The 16,750-nt window shown below is 36.8% G+C and overlaps 1 protein-coding gene across 1 annotated transcript in view; it reads left to right on the forward strand.

Moving 5' to 3' along the window:
- LOC123539751 (uncharacterized) overlaps window positions 1-16,750 on the forward strand; it is a 182,896-nt gene that overhangs the window by 154,723 nt on the left and 11,423 nt on the right. The window contains exons 2-5 of the mRNA XM_053526039.1: window positions 1,476-2,043; window positions 5,435-5,593; window positions 10,646-11,293; window positions 12,470-12,545. Coding sequence (XP_053382014.1) covers window positions 1,483-2,043; window positions 5,435-5,593; window positions 10,646-11,293; window positions 12,470-12,545 — 1,444 coding nt within the window. The 5' untranslated portion in view covers window positions 1,476-1,482. The remainder of the gene's footprint in view (window positions 1-1,475; window positions 2,044-5,434; window positions 5,594-10,645; window positions 11,294-12,469; window positions 12,546-16,750) is intronic.

Consider the following 16,750-nt stretch of genomic DNA (forward strand, 5'->3'; position numbering starts at 1 on the left):
TCAATTTTGTGTCAAATCTGTATATCCTTAATCCCATGAAGGATTTTCACCAAACTTGGGTCAAATGATTACCTCGTCAAGAACTCATGAGTAAGCCATGTCAACTTAAGGTCAAGGTCACAACTCAAGTTCAAAGGTTTGAGCTCTGTATCTTCTAAATCCTTTGAAGAATTTTCATGAAACTTGGATCAAATGATCACCTCATCAAAACGTTGCACAGACTCCATGAGTCAGCCATGTCAGGTCAAGGTCAAGGGCACAGCTATAGGTCAAAGGTTTACCCTTTCACTATTTGTAACAGTGGCGGGGGATTTAGCTGTCTTTCAGACTGCCTTGTTGTACAATGATTTGATAACTTTCAATAAAGGAACCATGAAACACTAAATAGCTGTTCCTCTTTATTCTATATAAAATTGACATATTTTCAATGGCCACAGCACACATCAGGACAATTTTAAATGTCTGTAACTTGCATTGAAGTATATTGTCTGTTCTTAAAAAAAAATCAAAAGAAAAATTGGGGCCATGTTTGATGCAAAGAAAAAATCAGTTGAAAAATGAGACCCCAAAATGCAAAGAAAGGAATGAAAATAGCTCAACAGAGCAAAAAAAAAAAAAAAAGAGACTGTTAGTATCAGCGATTATGGGACTATGGGACTATCATGTTTTCGCGCCATGTTTTGTCGAGGCCGTAAGGGAGCGAAGACATAGTTGTCCAAATGGCTATTCGGTGTATGTGCGTGCGTGCGTCAGAGCGTCCCTCAAGATTTCTTCGCCTGGACCATAAGCTTGTCATTAATTTTGGGATTTAAAATAACTTTGCACAATTTTTCACTTCCATGAGAAAGCGTGTCGCGCGCAACACCCGTTTCAATATCTTAAAGGTTAAGGTGATACTTGGAGTTTAATGGTCAAATATGGCTATAATTGACCTCGTCCGGTTAATAACTTCGTTATTTAATGTGGGATTATAAAATAGCATGATACAATTGTTTTATTTGGCACAATAATTGTCTCAGTGAGACAGAGTTTCGTGTGCAACTCCCAGTCCTTTTGACAGCTAGTGGGCCTTTGTCATCTAGTTCTATTTAGTGTCTGTATGCCATAAAGCGACAAGCTTCTGGAAGCGGTTACGTGATTATCATTAAAATAATTACCCCAAAGGAATTTTTAAAGACAAAAGGACAGTTTGAGCGAATTTATCAATCGTGATCTCAAAACTATACGAGTGCCATGGTTTCCTACTCCATTTTTTTTATTCTCACACGAATTTTCGATATATTCAATCCCTGGATTCCGTCGATTAAGAACGTATATAAACTAGACAATCACATGCTTTAAATAGTATAGACAGCTGGTGACTACAAATATTATATCTCATTTTGAACATCAGTTCAACTTTAAATACTAATATGAACTGAATTCCATCATAGTATCGTATAATGCAGGCATATTGATACCGTTCTTTCTTACAGATAAACAATGGACCACAGGGCGCAGCTTGAGAACAAGAAATACAGGAACTGGGTGAGAGCCGGACTTGGTATTAAATATGTAAAAGACGGCTTGGAACCATTCTGCGACCATCTTGTTAACCAGCAGCATGTTGATATATTAGATAAAGTTAAACAGAAACATAATCTATTGGCAGTTTCATGTGGACTTTGCGATGTACGCACACTCCAGCCGGACCATGTTCAAACCAAAAATAGACAGTGTCCTCTCGGTCAAATTCATTGTAACTGTCTACATCCTCGCGGAAGAACGTCTTGTCCCAACAACGTTTGTGGTGCTATATACGACGAAATTATTAGCCGTCACGCATCTACTCCTCCCGCTCCATACTGGAGAAACACAGACGCTCATCAGTGGTGTACTGTACCTTGGGCTGTCGCAAAATGTTTCATAAATGCTCCAGGATATGAACACAAGCTAAGAGCAACCGAGTTTGACTGTTCCGGTTTGTTGCACCTGTTGATTGATAACCTAGAGTTCCATCACCATATCCATTGTATAATTGATGGTAATGATGCTTTCTCAAGGGTAAGTAACATATACACTATTATGCTTAATGTTTACTTTCAAGCATTTACGGTTACAACAACAATGGCATTAATATACTTTATAAGAAATGCAATGAGCAGTTTGAAAAAAATTTATGAACAAAACATGTACTTTCAATCACTTTCGAGCTTATCATTGTATTCAAAATGCAATAGCTTCGTTCTACATCGCGTAATCGTAAATTCATAAACAGATATGTGCGCATGGACGACAGGAATGTACTACAGCATTGACAAGAAGAAAATACGACGTAATAAAGTCGAAATAATGACTAAAAAAGTTGACTAAATCATTTTCAAATTGGATAACCATGTAGGTTGTATTTTTTCCAAAAGAGATAAGCCGTGAAACCAGAAAAAAAACAATGTATAAAGACTAAAACCAAAAGTCTTTTTGTACGAACAGGAAGAAATTTCTGTTTCCTATACAGAAATTCTAACCTGGCATTTTCCTTTTTGATACTAGAGTTAGCCATTTATTCACCAGTAAGACTTTGATCTAAAGTTGCACCTAGATACTTCAGATGATTCAGATGTGGAATTTATAGTTTGATTGAAGAGCTTCTGTTAGTTTATTTTTCAATGTTTTTTTACTAGAGTCATCCGCATAAAGTAGATCTAATAATGTGTGGTAGTGGTAGTAGTGCTGGTGGTCTGAGATATTCGTTTTGGTCTGTCTCTGAAAATCAAAGTCCAGCGTACATGTGTGTACTATTTTCGATCGAATATTTCACACATATATCACACATGTGATCTTTTCGGTCGAATATTTCACTCGTAATATACGTATATTTGTTCTGTTACATACACGACCCAACAATGATGTCACATTTCATCTAATAATGCTATTAGAATCGAAATAATAGAGAGTTTGAGATTTCAACCTTCGCCTTCCCCTTCAACGTCTCTTGCGAAGTTAACGTATGAAGTTGAAGTTCGATTAAAATTCCTTGAGATTTCAAACTTTAGAATGAACCTTACTTCTCTTAATCCGCCCATTCAATTTATCTGTAATTATGATCGTTTTTCTCGTGCATTTTGATATCAATTGTCCGAAAGTGCAGGACTTTTACAAGAGGTTTTAAAAATGAAAATTAAATAAAAACATTTCAATTAACATAATCATCGCATGGATATTAGTACGATTACAAAAAAAAACATTTTATATAAAATGATGTCAGTATACAGTGCACGATTGTAAATTATACATGAGAGGAAGTAAAAATGATAATCACATCAACGTATTCTATTGTTGATGGTGTTCTTGAAAGATGATGCAATTAATATTTTTTAAACAAAAACATGAGACACCAACTACTACAAATGCATTTCTCGATATACTTTGAAGTTAAGTAAAATACAAAATGTATATGAGATAAAGCAAACACAAAAGGCTGTTGACTAGTATTTCATAGTTTTTCTTAAAGTTTTCCTTTTACTTTGAATTGGTACTTTGTACATCGAATTCCTTAAAAGACGCGTTTTACTTGTAGACTGTACCTGTTGAAAATCTAACCTTTTAAAAGATATGTTGATAATGTGAGCCAATATACACAATTCATGAATATATTTAACAAGCGATTTGAAACAAATGTAAGATATTCTCGTGATATCCTACGTTTTGGCATCATGACACTCAGTTTGACTCTGTATAATGCCAAACTCTCAGACAGTTCAATATAATCGTGCCAAGTCACCATGTGTTTAGCGAAACAGTCAATAACTGCTAGGTGGAGACGAAAATTGTCGCACAAACGCAATTGTCTTATTAAGTGTCCGACAGAAACGGATTGATTTTATTTGGAAGTTAAAATAAAATGTTCCACCAAATGATAATCGCGGGTTATCATTCATTTTTCAAGTAAAATGAGTGTCATGTCATGTGCCTCCATCCAGATTTCAGTCTTTGATACCGAGTATGTGGACAGAGTAGATGTACAAAGACTGAAGTTTTGACTTTCGTGATATCACATCTTCGGACGTTCAAAACTTCACTTCTTACGACAAAAAGGCCCATCTGGTATAATAAATACAGCCTTAGGACATAAATATGCCGTACAAGTTAAAGGTTGAACAAAATCTCAAAGTTTCTCAAAATCAGTTGATAACTTCATGCTTCCATGTTCAATTCAATGTGTTTAGTTAAAATCATTAGCCAAACAAAGTTTCATTATTCTTATACTTGTTGATCGTGTTTCGCATCAAATTTAGTCCAGTTATACATATGGATAATCGAATAACTTAATAAGCAGAATTCCTTAAACTAAGCTTTTTATTTCACATAGTTATAAAGCGAAGTCTTAGGCTTACTTGACATTACATGGAAAACTTTAGTAGCAACGTCTGATATAAATAAAATACACGCATATCGGTGACGTTTTACCCCAAATATATATGAGAGACGTTGAAGGGGAAGGCGAAGGTTGAAATCTCAAACTCTCTAATATGAAATTACTACGCCTGACATATAGCCGCCTATTATTTAAAAATTATCTAATTGAAATACGTACTGTATCATATTATTTACAATGCCCTCACCTCCACCATTCCTTCGAAGAGGGAGGGGTATATTATTTCGCAGATATTTGCCGGTTGGTCGGTACATCAGTCGGTTTCCGCTAAATAACTCAAGATGATTGATTTTAAGTGGAGTGGGTCAAATGTCACGGTTACAGTGACTGGAAGAGTCAATCGTTTTCCGAATGATAACTTAAGAATGTTTAGGCCTAAGATCATGAAAGTTGATAGGGAGGTTGGTCATGACCAGCGAATTACTCCTTTTCATAATATTGAAGTTGGTGGATTAAAGGTCAAGGTCAATGTGGCCGGGAATAGTTAAACCTTTTCCGGAGTCATGAAACTTAATAGACAGGTTGATCATGACCAACAGATGACTTATTTTGATTTTGAGGTCAGTAAGTCAAAGGTCAAGGTCACAGTGACTCGAAACAGTTGAACCATTTCTGGAAAATAACTTGAGAACGCTTGGGACTCAATCACGAAACTTAATATGGCGGCTGATCATAACGAGCAGACGACTCCTAATGATTTTGAGATCAGCAGGTCAAACGTCAAGGTCACATTAACCCAGAGCAGTAGATCTTTTTACTTAATGACTAGAGAATGCTTTCGTCTAAGAACACATTTGATATGGAGGTCATTTATGACTGGTAAATTAGTATTGTTTTTTTGTGAATAATAGGCGATGTACTACTGCAAGACTTAGTAAAGTTTTCTTTTTGTTCAGTTCTGTCCTGTTCTGTTTTACATACACATACTAAATGCAGTGTTCATGAATTAAGCATTTGTGATAGAAAACGTTTTGTGTAAATAATGTTTCTAAGCCTTGTTGATTTGTTGACGTATTGCAGGTACTTCAACACAGAAACGCCATATTTCATTGTAACAATATGGAAGTAGAGGACACAGACACTGCAAATTATATAGATGATATGATAGAACTGCTGCAAGATGATAAAGAAATCAAAGATAGACAAGAATCTAAAAATGCGGTCAAGAAACTGCTTGAGGTAATATTCCCTACGCAACTTGAGTTCCTGATTTCAAATAACTGGAGTTTTATATTGTATACGTTTTTTAGCTCACCTGAGCACAGAGTGCTCAAAGGTGAGCTTTTGTGATCGCTCTGTGTCCTTCGTCCGTCATCGTCAGTCCGTCGTCAGTCGTCCGTCCGTCCGTCGTCGTCAACAATTTGACTGTTAACACACTAGAGGTCACAATTTTGGCCGAATCATAATGAAACTTGGTCAGAATGTTTCTCTCAATTAAATCTTGGATGAGTTCAATATTAGGTCATCTGAGGTCAAAAACTAGGTCACCGGGTCAAATCAAAGGAAAAGCTTGTTAACACTCTAGAGGTCACAATTTTTGCCCAATTTTAATGATACTTGGTCAGAATGTTACCCTCAATATAATCATGGAAGTTTTTGATATTGGGTCATCTGGGATCTACAACTAGGTCACCGAGTCAAATCAAAGGAATAGCTTGTTAACACAGTAGAGGCCACATTTAAGACTGTATCTTCATAAAACCTGGTCAAAATGTTAATCGTGATGATCTCAAGGTCCGTTTTGAATTTGGGTCATGTAGGCTCAAAAACTAGGTCACCAGGTCAAATCAAAAGAAAAGCTTGTTGACACTCTAGAGGTCACAATTGTGGCGCAATCTTAATGAAACTTGGTCAGAATGTTACCCTTAGTAAAATCTTGGACGAGTTTGATATTGGGTTATCTGAGATCAAAAACTAGGTCACCGGGTCAAATCAAAGGAAAAGCTTGTTAACACTCTAGAGGTCACAATTTTGGCCCAATTTTAATGAAACTTGGTCAGAATGTTACCCTCAATGAAATCTTTGACTATTTGATATTGGGTTATATGGGGTCAAAAACTAGGTCACCGGGTCAAATCAAAGGAATAGATTGTTAACACTGTAGAGGCCACATTTATGACTGTCTTCATGAAACCAGGTCAGAATGTTAATCTTGATGATCTCAAGGTCCAGCTTGAATCTGGGTCATTTAGGGTCAAAAACTAGGTCACCAGGTCAAATCAAAGGAAAAGCTAATTCACAGTGTAGAGGCCACATGCATGACCTTATCTTCATGAAACTTAATAAGAATGTTTATCTTGATGATCTATAGTTCATGTTCAAATCTAGGTAAGGTGGGATAAAAAACTAGGTCACTAGGTCAAATGAAAGGAAAAGCTTGTTATCACTCTAGAGGCTACATTTATGATTGTATCTTCATGAAACTTGGTCAGAAAGTTAATCTTGATGATCTTTAGATCAAGTGCGAATCTGGGTCATTCAGGGTCAAAAATCTAGGTCACGGGGTCAAATCAAAGGAAAAGCTTGTTTACAGTCTAGAGGCCACATTTATGACTATATCTTCATGAAACTTAGTCAGAATGTTAATCTTGATGATCTCAAGGTTATGTTTGAATCTGGGTCATGTGGGGTAAAAAACTAGGTCACCGGGTCAAATCAAACTTTAGAGGCCACATTTATGACTATATCTTAATGAAACTTGGTCAGAATGTTAGTCTTGATGATCTCCAGGTCCAGTTACAATCTGGGTCATGTAGAGTCAAAAACTATGTCACTTGGTGAAATCAAAGGAAAGGCTAGTTCACACTGTAGCGGCCACATGTATGACCTTATCTTATAAACTAAGTCAGAATGTTAACCTTGATGATATATAGTTCGTGTTCAAATCTAGGTCAGGTGGGGTTAAAAACTAGGTCACTGGGTCAAATCAAAATAATAGCTTGTTAACATTCTAGAGGCCACATTTATGACTGTATCTTCATGAAACTTGGTCAGAATGTTAACCTTGATTATCTTTAGGTCAGGTTCGAATCTGGGTCATGCATGATCAAAATCTAGGTCACCGGGTCAGATCAAAGGAAAAGCTTGTTAACAGTCTAGAGGCCATATTTATGACTGTATCTTCATGAATCTTAGTCAGAATGTTAATCTTGATGATCTTTAGGTCAAGTTCGAATCTGGGTCATGTGGGGTAAAAAACTAGGTCACCGGGTCAAATCAAAGGAAAAGCTTGTTTACAGTCTAGAGGCAACATTTATGACTATATCTTCATGAAACTTAGTCAGAATGTTAATCTTGATGATCTCAAGGTTATGTTCGAATCTGGGTCATGTGGGGTAAAAAACTAGGTCACCGGGTCAAATCAAAGGAAAAACTAGTTAACACTTTAGAGGCCACATTTATGACCATATCTTAATGAAACTTAGTCAGGATGTTAATCTTGATGATCTCAAGGTCCAGTTAGAAACTGGGTCATGTAGAGTCAAAAACTGTGTCACTTGGTGAAATCAAAGGAAAGGCTAGTTCACACTGTAGCGGCCACATGTATGACCTTATCTTAAAAAATCTAAGTCAGAATGTTAACCTTGATGATCTATAGTTCGTGTTCAAATCTAGGTCAGGTGGGGTAAAAACTAGGTCACTGGGTCAAATCAAAAGAAAAGCTTGTTAACACTCTAGAGGCCACATTTATGACTGTATCTTCATGAAACTTGGTCAGAATGTTAATCTTGATTATCTTCAGGTCAGGTTCGAATCTGGGTCATGCATGGTCAAAATCTAGGTCACCGGGTCAGATCAAATGAAAAGCTTGTTAACAGTCTAGAGGCCATATTTATGACTGTATCTTCATGAATCTTAGTCAGAATGTTAATCTTGATGATCTTTAGGTCAAGTTCGAATCTGGGTCATGTGGGGTAAAAAACTAGGTCACCGGGTCAAATCAAAGGAAAAGCTAGTCAACACTTTAGAGGCAACATTTATGACCATAGCTTAATGAAACTTGGTCAGGATGTTAATCTTGATGATCTTTAGGTCAGTAGGTCAGGTGAGCGATACAGGGCCTTCATGGCCCTCTTGTTTAATCTAATTATATTATGTTCTTTCCGCCTGCATATATATTTTTTGTTGTTTTAAATTCCGCTTTAATTTCCATTATTTTTAATCCCCCACCACTCTAGGAATGGTCTCTGTCCGTCAGCCCTTCGTCCGTCCGTAACACTTTCGTGTCCGCTCTGTGTCTCCTAAACCTGGATCAAATGATCACCTATACAAGACGATGTGCAGAACTTATGATTCAGCCATGCCGGGTGTAATGAAGTATTTCGACCCCCATAGAATAACGACCCCCCGGTCATTATTCTATAGAAAATGTGACTCATTTCCTGTAAAATATTGACTCCCGTTAAAAAAAACTGACTCCCTTTGAAAACTCTATAGAATAACGACCCCCCGGTCATTATTCTTTAGAAAAACTGACCCCTCCAAGTAAAATACTGACTCCCTAAAGATGACTCCCTTCGAATCTCATAGAATAACGACCCCGGTTATTATTCTATAGAAAAAGTGACTCCTTCCATGTAAAATACTCACTGCCGAAATTACTACATTCGAACTCTCATACAATATCAATTCCTGGACATTATTCTATTTAAAAAAAGTTACCCTTTCCGTGTAAAACACCGGCTCCTAAAAAGACTTTCGACGATAATATCTATTAAAAAGTGATCCCCACCAAACCTAACGGACAATTTTACTAGATCTACAACTCTAATACCCTCCATTGCCAATAGTTAACATTTTGATTGTACTACTACTACTGGTGCCACTACTTCTATTGCTATTACTACATGTACTTCTTCTTCTACTACTACTACTACTACTACTACTACTACAACTTCTACTACTACTACTACTACAACTGCTACTACTGATACTACTATACCTGCTTCCACTAACACGTCTTGTACATCTACCTCTTCTTCTCCTGCTGCTGTTGTTGCTGTCACTTATTCCTCTGCTGTTGCTGCTGCAACTGCCACTACCACTGCCACTACTACTACTACTACTACTACTACTACTACTACTTTCTATTGTTGCCGCTACCGTACTTTACTGCCACTGCTAAGTATTGCAACTTCTATTAATACTAAGTTCTATGCTAGCAGTTTCTTGTGCAGTTTTCTTCTGAAGAATTACTTCATACCGAAGTTTGCAGGGATTATTGACACTGGTTTGTTTTATGAACGTATTGTGAATTGTTAAAAACATGTATACACCAAGATACATCGTCTAGAAATAGAATCCTTTTTCCCGTTGCGGAATGCTCTGATTTATGTGTCAAGTGATGGTATCTGGGGCTAATGGTCAAACGGAAGGACGGACGGACGGACAAGGGCAAATCTATATGACCCCTCCCCCGAGTGGGGGCATAAAATGCAGCAATTAGGCCTTAGATACACGAGTTATCACTAAATTTGACCAAATGACCGGGTGTCGTTTTTTTATGGGAGTCAATATTCTTCGTGAGGTTCAGTTTACTTCACGTGGGGGAGTCATAGTACTATGATCTGGAGGTCATAATACTATGACCGGGGGGTCACTTTTTCTATAGAATAATGACCGGGGGGTCATTATTCTATGGGGGTCGAAATACTTCATTACACTGCTCAAGATCAACGTCATAACTCGAGGTCAAAGGTTTTAGCCTTCCATTTCATGTCCGCTCTATATCTCCTTACCTGTTGAAGGAATTTTATAAAACTTGAGTCAAAGGATCACCTTATCAAGACGATGTGCAGAACTTATGAGTCAGCCGTGTCGGCTCAAGGTCGCAATCTAGGATCAAATGTTTAAGCTTTCCATTTTGTGTCCAATCTGTATCTCCTAAATCAAATTTCGGTCAAATGATCACCCAATCAAGAAGTCATGAGTCAGACATGTCAACTCAAGGTCAAATCACAACTCAATGTCAAACGTTTGAGGTCTCTTATCTGCTAAATCCCTTGAAAGATTTTCATGTAACTTGGGTCAATTGATTTCCTCATCAAGATGATGTGCAGAATTCATGAGTCATCTATGCCAGTTCAAGGTCAAGGTCAAAGGTGTATCATTTTACTATCCATAACAGTGGCTTGGGGTTTTGTGGTCTTTCAGACTGTCTTGTTAAGTATTATTGTAGATCTGAGTGCTATAATAATAAATTCTTTCAGATATTTTATATTTAATTTACAGCTAAAGCAGGAAAAGTTTGTAATAACAACTACAGATGAAATGGAAGTCCGTCGTATTGCAATGGCTGCAATCGAACAGAAGGAAAAGAAACTTGAACAGAGAATAGTTGACGCTGCGACTGGAATTGGAGTTAAAACTGATGAAAGTGAAAAGCAGATAAAGGAGATAGGTTCAACTATAAAACACGAACTCGCGCAGAAAATGGTTGAAATGAAAGATGATTTGAGAAAGACCGAAGTCGACTCAATAGAAAGACTCGAGAAGAGAGAGAAGGAAATCAAGAAAGTACTTAGGATGAAAGAAATTGAATCTGCAAAGAAGATGGATCAAAAAGAGAGAGAAAGCAAAGATAATTTGAGAAAGATAGAAGTTGATTTAAAACAGAAATTGGAACAGAAAGAGTTGCAAATCAAAAGGAATTTGAGAGTGACAGAAGTTAACTCAAAAGAGGGACTTAAGCATGAAGAGATAGAAATTAAAAAGAATTTAAGAGTGGTAGAATTGGAATCAAAAGGGAGACTAGATCAGAAAGGAAAAGAAATTGAAAAACATTTAGAGCGTAAAGGAGAAGATATACTTTATCAGCTGGAAAGAAAACAGTCAGCTCAGATTCAAATCGAAGGCAGGCGTAGTGACGACATTAGTAAGGTAAAATTATATAAATAATGCATTCTTCAGACTGAGGGTGATTTTAAGATATTCATCGCTAGAAATACATGTATCAATACAGACCGGGTCATTAGACTTGATTGATATTTATATTTCGAGGGTTTTTATGTCCCCGGCATCTACTGATGCGGGAGGCATATAGTGATTATCCTCCCTGTCCGTTCGTCCGTCCGAATGAGGTTAACCAAATGGGACCGTTTCGTCTAGCATCAATACCCCTTACTAGAATGACTTGATACTAATGCAGATGTAACCTGTGACCATTCCTCATCTTCAGACACCACCTAACCTCAGTTTGACCTTGACCTTGACCTCGTTTTAGACTTAGGTTTCTTTGTATGTGCCATCTCTTGGTTAACCAAATTGGACCGTTTCGTCTAGCATCAATATCCCTTACTAGAATAGAATGACTTGATACTAATGCAGATGTAACCTGTGACCATCCTCATCTTTAAACATCACTTGACCTCAGTTTGACCTTGATCTTGACCTCATTTTGGACTTAGGTTGCTTTGTATCGACAAGGATGCCACCGTGGGCATCAAGCGTTTATTGAACGCAACTTCTTGTTTATATCCTGTAGGGGATGCGAGACATTTATTCAACACAAATAAAATGCAGACATATTTTTTTTTGTAAAGACTGGAGAGGAATCTTCCAAATGTAGCAAACTTTTTTGTCAGTTCTGTTTTATTTTTAATCGCTTTGTGTCTCATCAGTCAATTGAATTAAGCACTTAGCCAAAGTTAATAGTTGCAGTCTAAATGCGAAAGTAGTGGAAGATATGTAAAATGATATCAAAACCGATTGAGCGCTTTTTTGAGCATGCGCTATTGAAATGCTGAGACATAATTATGATACTATTTTAAAGTAAAAAGATGGAATTTGGATTGGGCTTTTAAAGATATATAGTATTACAATACATATTATTTACATTGTATTTAGTAATTTTACCTTTTTTTCTCAAAGTCGGTGTTATGTAACTGCTGAAACCTATAGTTCATATTAACTGTCAAGATACTATTGAGCATTTTGTCTAAAATGAAATCACCAAATTAACAAAAAGAACAAAAAACTCACTTGAATTATACAAGCGCTTGATCGTGGAACAAAATTAAATGTAAACATTTACATAGTTTGATTTCTCTGATATAGGCAGCAGCAGACGATTTGATGCAGTCCAGTCCTCGTGACACGCCTGCACAGTCTAATTATGAAAGAATGAGAGCAGGTAATTCTTACATTTACTCAATATTTAAAAAACATATTATATCATATTATTTGTATTATTAAAATGTGAAAGTCTCATCGGTGTGTTGAATTTATATTTGTTTTATTTTATTGAGGTGGAAAAAAACAGGAAGAAAGCAATATCAATTTGACTGATATTGGTCAACAGGCTTCTCTGATTGATAAACATTTAAAGTAATTCTATGTTGTAAGTTATGCATGCTGAGAACATTATTTCATTTTTTAATAGCGAGCGTAGCTCGCGAGCAATTGCGCGAAGCGTTAAAACGAGCGCGTAGCTCGCCTTACGGCAATGTGTAGGCGAATACAACAAAGGTGTGCCGAATGGGGCAAAGTGATGTAACTGAAAAAAAATTTCTCTCGTCTGGGCGCCGCCATTTTGTTCTACTTCCGTCAAAGTCGGGAAAATTGTTGTTGTTTTCTCTAAATTTTATATTTGAGTTCCAACCTCTATGTTCATTACGTGTCTTTATCTTTAAAAAAGTTAGGCCTACGTTCTGGAAATAATTCCAATTTTGCCTTTATTTAACGAAGTGCGTGTCCCTAGAGGACAGGTGCTCACAGGAAATGCTTTGTTGGCAGTGAATACAGAACTTCATTTGATTGCTGAACATTATCCATCACTCAAAAATAATGCAAGAAAGATTTCCAGTTGGTAGAAAAAAAAGTATGATTTTCTTTTAAAATATCAAGCATTGCCCAGAAAATGGGATAAAATAAGCATAAAGTCATAGAAACGCCGGAAACAGGTAATGACGTCACCGTGACACCGGCTGTCCATAAATTTTGCAACGTATGATATTCGCTGTTACAGGTATAATTACACTAATGTTTCTTTTCAAGTTAATAGGTTCTCGGAATTGTTTTAAGCAGTGAATAGTTTCTTTGTCGTTTAAGCTACGCTCTCTCAGAGGCTTTGCCTTTTTCATATTACAATGTCAGAGACATATTCAAAATATACAGAAATAATTAGGCTGTAGTAAAGTATGTTAAAATGTCGCTTAATTGATTATTAAAGTTCCGTGCCGATTATCATTATACAACAATGTACATTGTTAAATAACAAAATAGATTGGTGCATATTATTATGCCTAATTTATTTATTTATTTATTTATTTATTTGCTGAATTTCAAATAGAATTCATTTAAGGGATAGATTCATTCATTAATCTAGCTGTTATCAACAGTTTATTTGACAACAAACTAATTCCTATCGGCACAGAACAGTGTATTCATTTGGAGTTCCTCGGTTATTTAGGTTTTGAAAGAGAAGGTAAACAATCGGACGAACGCTGGTATCTGTTAACCAATTAGATCCAAGTTTTAAGTGAAGATTGGTTAAGACTTTGTTGTTATTTCATTTTCAACAAAATTTAAGATATAAATAACCCTAAATCTCTAGAAAAAGGAGGTCCGTACCCCTAGAAAACCCCTAACAGGCTTGTCTAGAGGTACGGATCCGTACCTCTAGAATCAGATTCTAGAGGTACGGATCCGTACCCCTAGACACTTCCTATTGTTTAATCACAGTTATATTGTTTGTTATGTCTGTTGATCAAAATAACATTTGTCTTTTTCAATTTTACACCTGTATTTCAAATTATCAATATCATAATATAAGAATTACATTAAACACTATAAAATCCGTGATTCGTCATATCAATGAACCTACTGAACTGGCGAATACAGTTAGATTCGAGTAAATTAGAATACGAAACGCCCGTGGAAAAAGAACAAGATTTCTAGTGGTTCTGCCTTCGAATATCACCATCAGAAACCGTTTGCACCCTCAGATAGATGAAATACATTAAACTGGTAACATAAATGTATATCTGCAGGGATAATTAAAAAGAAAATGAGGCCAAAATATAGCGGGCACCTGTGGCAAGTTATCATCACGGTATGGTAGATTACCTCCCATAGCAAAAATTACTCGGTCTGAAAAATGATGAAATACGAAAAGTGTGTGAAGTTGGCGAGAAGTTCGACATTCGACATTGAACATTAGATATGAGAACAACATTGAACATTTGAAGCGTGAAGTTGGCAATAAGTTAAACTTTCGACATTGAACATTCGATCTCAGAACGACATTGGACATTGGAACTGAAAAAGACATTGGACATTCAATTTCAAAATGACATTGGACATTCAATTTAAGAACGACATTGGACATTGGATACCAGGACATTGGACATTGGATACCAGAACGACATTGGACATTCGATAGCAGGACGACATTAAACATTCGATTTTGGAAAGACATTGGACATTAAAATTTAACAACGACATTAGACATTCGAATCAAGAACGACATTGGACATTCGAATCCAGAACGACATTGGACATTTGATACCAGAACGACATTGGACATTCGATTTCAGAACGACATTGGACATTCGATTTCAGAACACATTGGGCATTCGATACCAGAACGACATTGAACATTCGAATCAAGAACGACATTGGACATTCGATTTTAGAACGACATTGGACATTCGAATCAAGAACGACCTTGGACATTCGATACCAGAACGACATTGAACATTCGAATCAAGAACGACATTGGACATTCGATTTCAGAACGACATTGGACATTCGATACCAGAACGACATTGGACATTCGATTTCAGAATGACATTGGACATTCGAATCAAGAACGACATTGGACATTCCATTTCAGAACGACATTGGACATTTGATACCAGAACGACATTGGACATTCGAATCAAGAACGACATTGGACATTCGATTTCAGAACGGCATCGGACATTTGATACCAGAACGACATTGGACATTCGATTTCAGAACGACATTGGACATTCGAATCAAGAACGACATTGGATATTCGATTTCAGAACGACATTGGTCATTTGATACCAGAACGACATTGGACATTCGATTTCAGAGCGACATTGGACATTCGATTTCAGAACGACATTGGACATTCGATACCAGAACGACATTGGACATTTGATACCAGAACGACATTGGACATTCGATTTCAGAACGACATTAGACATTCCATTTCAGAACGACATTGGACATTCGATACCAGAACGACATTGGACATTCGATTTCAGAACGACATTGGACATTGGATGTCAGAACGACATTGGACATTCTGGTTGGAAAGTTCGATTTCAGAACGACATTGGACATTTGATACCAGATCAACATTGGACATTCGATACTAGAACGACATTAGACATTCGATACCAGAACCCATTCGACATGCGATTTCAGAACGACATTGGACATTCAATTTCAAAACGACATTGGACATTCTAATCATGAACGACATTAGACATTCGATTTCAGGACGACATTGGAAATTCGACACTAGAACAACATTGGACATTCGATTTCAGAACGACATTGGACATTCGATACCAGAACGACATTGGACCTTCGATACCAGAACGACATTGGACCTTCGATACCAGAACGACATTGGACCTTCGATACCAGAACGACATTGGACATTCGATACCAGAACGACATCGAATGTCCAATGTCGTTCTGTTATCGAATGTCCAATGTCGTCTGGTATCGAAGGTCCAATGTCGTTCTGGTATCGAATGTCCAATGTTGTTCTGAAATCGAATGTCCAATGTCGTTCTTGTATCAAATGTCCAATGTAGTTCTGGTATCAAATGTCCAATGTCGTTCTGAAATTGAATGTCGAATGCCATTCTGAAAACGAATGTCCAATGTCGTTCTGAAATTGAATGTCCAATGTCGTTCTGAAATTAAATGTCGAATGTCTTTCTGAAAACGAATGTCCAATGTCGTTCTGAAAAAGAATGTCTAATGTCGAAATTGGACATTCCATTTAAGAACGACATTGGACATTCGATACCAGAACGACATTGGACATTCGATACCGGTACGACATTGGACATTTGATTTTATAAAGACATTGGACATGCAATTTTAGAACGACATTAGACATTTGTATCCAGAACGACATTGGACATTCGAATCCAGAACGACATTGGACATTCGATACCAGAACGACATTGGACATTCGATACCGGTACGACATTGGACATTCGATTTTATAAAGACATTGGACATTCAATTTTAGAACGACATTAGACATTTGTATCCAGAACGATGAACGACATTAGACATTCGATTTCAGGACGACATTGGAAATTCGACACTAGAACAACATTGGAC

Source organism: Mercenaria mercenaria, chromosome 16 (genome assembly GCF_021730395.1).
Source record: "Mercenaria mercenaria strain notata chromosome 16, MADL_Memer_1, whole genome shotgun sequence".
Lineage (NCBI taxonomy): Eukaryota > Metazoa > Mollusca > Bivalvia > Venerida > Veneridae > Mercenaria > Mercenaria mercenaria.